Below are 8,220 nucleotides of genomic sequence, written 5' to 3' on the forward strand. Positions count from 1 at the left end.
AATATAAAATACTGGAACAATCTAAATGACCAAAGGACAACTAATTACTCTTTTTATTGTGATGAACTGATAGTTTTTCATATAGTATAAAAAACATAACTGAATGTGTCCAAGTCAGGTAATGTCACCTTCGTGGGATTTTTAAGATAGCTGAAGAATGCCGAAATGTTAAAGATAATTTCATTCAAGTTGAGAGAATTGATACTTTAAACTTTAGTTAACCCCAAGTCTGAGTGACGAGTCCTAAGTTGAGACACCTCTCCAGCTCTCAAAGACAAAGATGATCAGTTGAGCAAATCTTTGCATAGAATGTGGATTCTATTATTTAGCAGACAGATCATCATTGTTCTCTTTTCTTATTATTTTGTAATTGTCCACATGAATAGGTATAAGACCAACTGACTTGAAGGAGAGAAAGGAATGATTAGCAAAGTATAAGAAATTTTAGAATTATGACAAGAAAAATACTAGTTAAGTATCTTTGGCATAAGAATAGGAATAAAAAAAAAAAAAAGGAGAAGGTAACGTTTCCTTATGCCAGACAGACATTTTCACAGAGCCTATTCTCCTGCATGTGACTGGAAAAGGCAAGTATGTTCTGGTGTTCTGAGGACTTGAATGAATTATCTACTTCTACCTGAGAGGAATACAAATGGGGAAACTGGAAGAAAAACATACCTTTTCTGCACATTCCATGAAACTCCTACACAAAGGGTGAGGGATGGAGTAGGACAGAACCTTTTTCTTCCTGACTAATTCAGTACCCAATGACCCCTCTCCTTCTTTCTATTCTCCCCAACAGTTGGTAATTTCCAAATTGTTGCCTTAAGTTTTTTTTTAACTTGTGCTTTTAAACTGATAATAACTAGGTAAGTAACATTTTTTATTTACATAGAGTGACCCTCGTCACTAATTGCAGTAGATGGCTTTCTGTAAAAGGCCAACCCAATGGTCTACATAGAATGGGTGTAGGACTCAGTGGTGAACACAGAGATGATTAGATTCCCCCAGGGACCATTCCAGTGAGGGGTCAGCCTCTCTGGCTGTGGACTGGAGAATGGCTGGGCAGGAGGTCAGGAAGTCTAGGCAACAAGTAGTGAATCCAAGCAGGTCTCCATTTTAGTTTAATTCAACTATATTTTATCTTAAAATGAAAACAGTCACTTCTCAACCCAACTACATAAATGCAGTGTTCTATGTTTCTATGAGATATGGCCAAATTTTGACTTTATTCCTTGAAAAACTGCCTCAGCTCCAGGCAAAGATACTTAACTCCATTGGTACAAGCTGATTATTGTGACAGATGTTTCTGTATTCCTTTAACTCTTGTATTTGGTATAAAGGAGGAAATTCAGATTCAAGAAACGTTAAGTAACTAGCCTTGTGCCACGAAGCCGCCTATAATTGGTTGAAGTATATTACTACTATGTGTGAGAAGTCAAACCATATTTGAGAGTTATTAGCCACTTGAATGTTTTTCACGCCTGAGCAATAACATACATTTTATTGGAAATTTTACTTTAATCTTTAAGAGGATATTGAAATAACATACATAAGATACATAGTTTAACTCTGTATGTATTCATAATGTTGTAATGTGCATATATGAGTTTTTGTTCTTTATTGTGATGCATGATAACATTTTAAATAATGTTAACAGAAATGTTCATTAATCTGTAGGCTTAATAAAAAAACTAACAATATTGTTGAAGGTCCTTGAGTCCCTCCTCAATTGCTTCTTCATTCTTCTTGAAATTAACTGGTATTTTCACTGTTTTCAATATTCACTCATCAGAGTTTTAATACTTCTGCAGTGATCCACAAAGTTTGTCTGCTCTAGATGTGCATAAAAAGGAATGACTGTGTGTTGTGCTACATGTGGCTTTTGATCTTTCTCTTGCCTTTGTGAAATTAATCTCTATATTTTCATCTTCCACTGTGAAACTATAATAAACTTATCTCCTCTACTATCATGACCATTTGTTTTTGGTTCAGCATTTTGCCACTATGAACAATACTAATCTGAACATTGTAGGTCATGCATCCAATGTATAAATGCAAGAGATTCTGCAAATTACAAATACAGAAGTATTACTGGAGTGTATAGCATATGTGTATTCTATTTAATTATCACTGTGCAACTTTTCTATAAAATTCCTATACTTATAAGCCATTCTGAAAAAGCTACATGGTGTGTGATTTCAACTATATGGCTTACTAGAAAAGGCAAAGCAGTAGAGATAGTAAAACAATCAGGTTTTTTTTGTAGGGAAAAGGGCAGTATGAATGAATAGAGCAATTTTAAGGCCGAAATTTATAAGGCAGTGCAATAACAAGCTTCTATGTAATACATTTGCTGAAAATCAATCACAATTAAATTCAAAATTGTTTGGAAAAGGAATGATATAGTATTGCAGAGGAGGTAAAATCTTGACTGTAACATGTTAGAGACCTTCAGCCAGCCTGAGAATTAAGATGATATAAGACAGATTATACCATCCACCTAACAGATTTAACAGACATTGCTGAACATGTCATACAATGACAGAAAACAATTTGTCTCATAAACTCATGGAATATTCTCCAGGGTAGACCATGTATTAGTATGCAAAACAAACCCAGTGAAGTGAAAAGAATAAGAAATAATAGCGTGTATCTTCTTCAACCACCATGGAATAAAAATCAGCCACAAGAGGGATTTAGAAATGGTACAAATACATGAATATTAAACAGAATTTACTTTACTGTGCAATGGATTAATGAAGGCATAAAAAGAGACATTAAATCATTTCTTGAATTGGATGAAAATTTAAATAAAACATACCAAAATATATGAGATATAGCAAATGTTAAAGGCAAGTTTACACCAACAAATGTTGCATAAAAAAGAAAAACTTCAAATCAACAACCTAATAATGCAATGGAAAGAGCTACAGAAGAACAAAGAAAATTCACCATGAGAAGAAGAAAGGTTGCTGGGCACAGTGGCACACACCTGTAATCCTAGCAGCTCAGGAGGCTGAGGCAGGAGGATCACGAGTCAAAGCCAGCCTCAGCAAAAGCAAGGTGCTAAGCAACTCAGTGAGACCCTGTCTCTAAATAAGATGCAAAATAGGGCTGGGGGTGTGGCTCAATGATCAAGTGCTCCTAAATTCAATCTCTGGTCTCATTCCCCCCCCCAACAAAAGAAGGAAAAATAAAACAAAGATCAGAGCTGTGATGAATGAAATAGAGACCAAAAAACAAAACAAACAACAATAAAAACAAGAACTTGACAAATGAAGAGCTTTGTTTTTGAAAATTTAAACAAAAGTGACAAAATATTAGCTAGAATAAACAGGATTAAAAAGAGACTCTAATAAATAAAATAAAAGGTAAAAAGGTGACATTCATTACTTCTGGTACCATAGATATACAAAGGATCATTAGTTTTAATCCCAAGCACAACCAAAAAGTATAATATGGTATCATCAAGTGGGACTTAACACCAGGAATGCAAGGATTATTCCATATACACAAATCATAAACATAGTCATACATCAAGAAAATGAGGATAAAACCCACATGATTCTCTCAAGAGATGCATAAAAACATTCAATAAAATTCAAAATCCCTTCATGATATAAAGGCTTAATAAGGAACGTGTGTCAGCACAGGGCTGTATATGGTACACACACATGCTCATGGCACCCAGACAGTCAGGTAGTATGTGGTCCCATAACTATAGGGTGGCAGGCCACAAAGCATAAGGATGGGTTCCATTTGTAGTTTAATCCCTCCAACGTCAAGGAGAGCCCCACTGCAAGCCAGAGTATCATCAACCCTCTTGTGTTCTCAGAGTATTTATATCCCAATGAAGAAGGAACAAGAATAGACAGGGAAATATGTCCACCTACAGACAAAGAGATTGTTTATCAAAGGCTCCCTCCAATAGAGGTACTTTGGCAGCGCAAGTTCAGTGTTGAGACCGACCAGTGCTGGGGCAACTGATGGCTGCAGTGGAGGGCCAAGGGACACTTCTGGATTCCTAGGAGCACAGCACCCAGCTGGGTGTCACAGGGAGCAGTATGGAAGAAAATAAATGGCTTATTCTGCTGCTGTCCTTTCTATCCCCTGCCCTTTCTCCTCCACCTCAGGCCTCTGGCTGAACCAGTACTCAGAGAATGTGGTGGCCTACATGCAGATCAGAGTATCTGGCTTGGACTCAGATCACCACTTCCACCATCTCCTGGCCCAGCCGGAGCACCTGGAGTACACTGAAGCAGTGCCAGAGGGTGAGGATACAGGTGGGAGTGGTGCAGGTGAGTCCAGAAGGAGGCTGGGCCACACTTGGAGGAGGCTCCAGGGTCTAGTGTGAGACTAGGAGTAAAGCATAGCCTCGGATCAATCATTTGGGATGACTTTGTCTGGTTAGGCTACCTGGAGGTGGAGTTTTTGATAGCAAGCACAAGCCTTCACTGCCAGCTCTGTAACCAGCTCTTGAGATACAGCCTCAGAATTAGCACACCACATCTATGATCAAGCATAGCACTAGGGCCAATATCAGTTCAACCACCAGCTCCCTAGAGAGGTCCAGATCCAGATCTCAATTCAGTACTGACACTTAAGCTGCTACCTCGAATTGAAGCTACCATGTTTCTTTTTTTATGGATTTTTAAAATTTGTTCTAATTATTTATACATGCCAACAGAATGCATTTCTACTCATTATACACAAATGGAACATGACTTAGTGCTCTAAGTATTGATGTATATTTGCCAAAATTGATGGACTGGTTCATTAGTATCTGAGTATATTGTTGCAGGTGGTTGTGTAATGCAACTTAAAACTACAATTTAGAATAGCCATGTTGTGGAACCAACCTAGGTGTCTATAATGGATGCATGGAAAAGAAAATGTGGTATATTGCCGGGGTCTGGCTGCAGCAGAATAATGGGGGGGGGTGACGAATGACTTCTGTAGATTGATATAGCAGGAGTGGAAGCCATTTATTTGTAGGACAACAGAGCTATTTATACATTTTGTACAGCTTATCTTAATTAGCATAAACTAGATACATCAGTCAACCAATAAGGAATCTCTACACTTAATGGCTCGCTTTGCTTTTGTTATTTCTCAAACCACTCCCTCTGGCATTTTGCCAGGCACCATCCAGACTTGTTTACGAACTCTAACATTCCCCTGGAAAAATACCAGGTGTTATTTTGACTTGTTTACAGATCTTAACAGTATATATATACACTGTAGAGTTTTACTGGGCCACAAAGAAGAATGAAATTATGGCATTCACAGGAAAATAGAACTGGAAAACTTCATGCTGAGATTAGCCAGGTCCTCTAAGAAATTGACTTTGGTGTCTGGGGAAGTAGTATTGCCATTGCTTAGGCCAAAGAGATCCTTTTTTTGTGGAGAAGTTTAACCAATTGAGAAATATCACAGAGTCATGATCTTCTAAATGTGTGCGTGTAGTGCTGGACTGAACTCAAGGTCTTCAACGTGTTGGACAAGCACACTTTCGTAGAGCTACATCCCCTGTCCGTGAACTATTCCTTTTTTCACTTCGTACATGCAGTTAAAGGAGGTGCCAATAAGGTTCTTCTGATCTGAGAAGGAAGATTTGTCAATCCTTGACTTCTATCTAGGAAACAGGTCAATGGGACAGGCATGGTCATCAAGGAAACACATGATCAATGATGATCTAGAGGACCCAGAATCATTACTGAAGTCCAACTATTTTCAGGATTTCTTCCCTCAAATACAAGTACAAGTTGAATTTAATATAAAAAGAAATAAGTAATAATACTTACAAATATTCATACATTATCACCTTGAATAATAAGCATGTGCTATTCATTTTCTACTAAGCACTGAAGAAATGGAACTGGAGATGTATGGAATGGATTTGAGATCAGTTTTGTAAGGGGTTGAGTGTAAATCATACATTGAATTGTTTTTATAATGCCTTGGTTAACTGAGAGGGCAAAAAGTTTTGTGAATCACCAACTTCCTAATACTGGTTGTCATCATTATTCCTCTAAGGATGAACTCTCTTATGGCCTCCTCAACTAGTAGTTCTCCCCGAAGGGAGCCAAAGGCACTGAGGCAACTATACCTGGTTTATCTGTAATTTGGAGTCGGGATGGCATTCCCAAGAGCTATAAGCAAATGTTTACCAATGTATCAATCTTGTTTCATTCTGAAATGATAAGTACTTCACCTGTCACAATAGGACTTAGAGACACTTACCAATTCCACCTGTTTCACTCTATTTCACGCTTCCCTGAAAGAAATTAATAAACTTCCCATGGATGGTAGCTGAAGGTATGTGTGTTTGTGATCTAAGGGGCTAAGTCAGAGCACGAGTAAAATTAACCTTCAGTAGTATTATTATATTTGGTTTTTATAGGTGTCAATGAACCTTTGTTTTATTCATATATTTGTATGTGGTGCTGAGAATTGAAGCCAGTGCTTCACACATGCTAGGCAAGGGCTCCACAACTGAGCCACAACCCCAGCCCTTGTATTTGTTTTTATGTTTTCCGATCCCATGATTCTTATTCCCCACGTTAGAGTACGACAGACAGCTCTGTGTAGAGTAATTTATCTTCAGCTGAGTCTGTATCCAAATTTTGGAATGTTAGGGAAAAAACAAAACTCTATGTATAATTATTTCATCAAACTGGTTCTCTAACTTTTGAAAAGAATTTAGATAAGAAACATTTCTCTCTTAGTGTATTTTTCACTCTCATTAAGTCTTGCTGGATACCTTCATTTTCCATCTTCTCATAGATGCTTCATGTTTAAACCTGGTTTGATCTGAAGATTCTTCAGATATATTTCAGTGTTTGTCCACAGATGTTGTGTTGTTTCCTGGGAGACAAAAAAATGTCTCCCCCCACACCCCCACCAATTCCATCACTTATAGCCCATTTATCTAGCAAAAAGCTTGATATATTCAAATTAAAATGATTATTCCAAAGCCATGTTTTCATTGTATAAGAGTCACAATTACTTCATTCTTTCCCATTTCCATCTCTTTTTCGTCTCCAGCAAAAGAGAGGAAGAGCATGAGGAGGGATAATCAGAGCAGTGTGTCCGAGTTCCTCCTCCTGGGGCTCCCCATCCAGCCAGAGCAGCAAGGCATGTACTACGCCCTGTTCCTGGGCATGTACCTGACCACGGTGCTGGGGAACCTGCTCATCATCCTGCTCATCAGGCTGGACTCTCGCCTGCACACCCCCATGTACTTCTTCCTCAGCCACTTGGCTCTCACCGACATCTCTTTCTCCTCAGTCACGGCTCCAAAGATGCTCATGAACATGCTGACGCACACTCAATCCATCTCCTATGCTGGGTGCATTTCCCAGGAATTTTGTTTTGTTTGGTTTGCAGATCTCGACAGCTTCCTTCTGACCTCAATGGCCTATGACAGGTATGTGGCCATCTGTCACCCATTGCATTATCCCAGAATCATGAGTCAGAACCTCTGTTTCCTGCTAGTTCTTGTGTCCTGGGTCTTGTCCTTTGCCATCGCTCTTTTGCACACCCTCCTCCTAGCCCGTCTCTCTTTCCTTAGAAGCAACACTCTGCCCCACTTCTTCTGTGACCTCTCTGCCCTACTTAAACTGTCCAGTTCAGACACCACCGTCAATCAGCTGGCTATTCTCATTGTAGGATCAGTGGTCATTACCCTTCCCTTCATATGCATTTTGGTCTCTTATGGCCACATTGGGGCCACCATCCTGAGACGACCCTCCATCAAGGGCATCTACAAAACCTTCTCCACATGTGGCTCCCACCTCTCTGTGGTTTCTCTGTACTATGGAGCCATTATTGGACTCTACTTTGTCCCCTCATCTGGAAATACTAATGACAAGGATGTCATTGTGTCTGTGTTGTACACTCTGGTCACCCCCATGCTGAATCCCTTCATCTACAGTCTGAGGAATCGGGATATCAAAGGAGCTCTGAGAAACACCCTCACTCGAGCAACGTTTTCAGTGTGATAGGAATTGTCCCCCTGTTATTGCTTATGAGGTTTTCTCAGTCCCACATGTGTTTCATTTCCTCTGAATTGCCATTTCTTAGTGATTATGTATTTATTTATTGGTGGTTCATGGGTTGGACCCAGGGCCTTTCACATGCTAGATGAGCTCTCTGCCACTGGGTACTTCTCCAAGCATGTTTCTTAGAGAATCATATTATATGACACTTTTTTTT

General features: G+C 39.1%; 1 protein-coding gene across 1 annotated transcript; it reads left to right on the plus strand.

Annotated features, from left to right (window-relative positions):
* The first annotated feature begins 7,067 nt into the window (after positions 1-7,067).
* On the plus strand, positions 7,068-8,006 carry LOC144364740 (olfactory receptor 1J21-like). Its single transcript, XM_078045185.1, has one exon. The coding sequence runs from the start codon at positions 7,068-7,070 to the stop codon at positions 8,004-8,006; it is 939 nt and encodes a 312-aa protein (XP_077901311.1).
* Positions 8,007-8,220: the final 214 nt, after the last annotated feature.

This window comes from Ictidomys tridecemlineatus, chromosome 4, assembly GCF_052094955.1.
Source record: "Ictidomys tridecemlineatus isolate mIctTri1 chromosome 4, mIctTri1.hap1, whole genome shotgun sequence".
Classification (NCBI taxonomy): Eukaryota; Metazoa; Chordata; class Mammalia; order Rodentia; family Sciuridae; genus Ictidomys; species Ictidomys tridecemlineatus.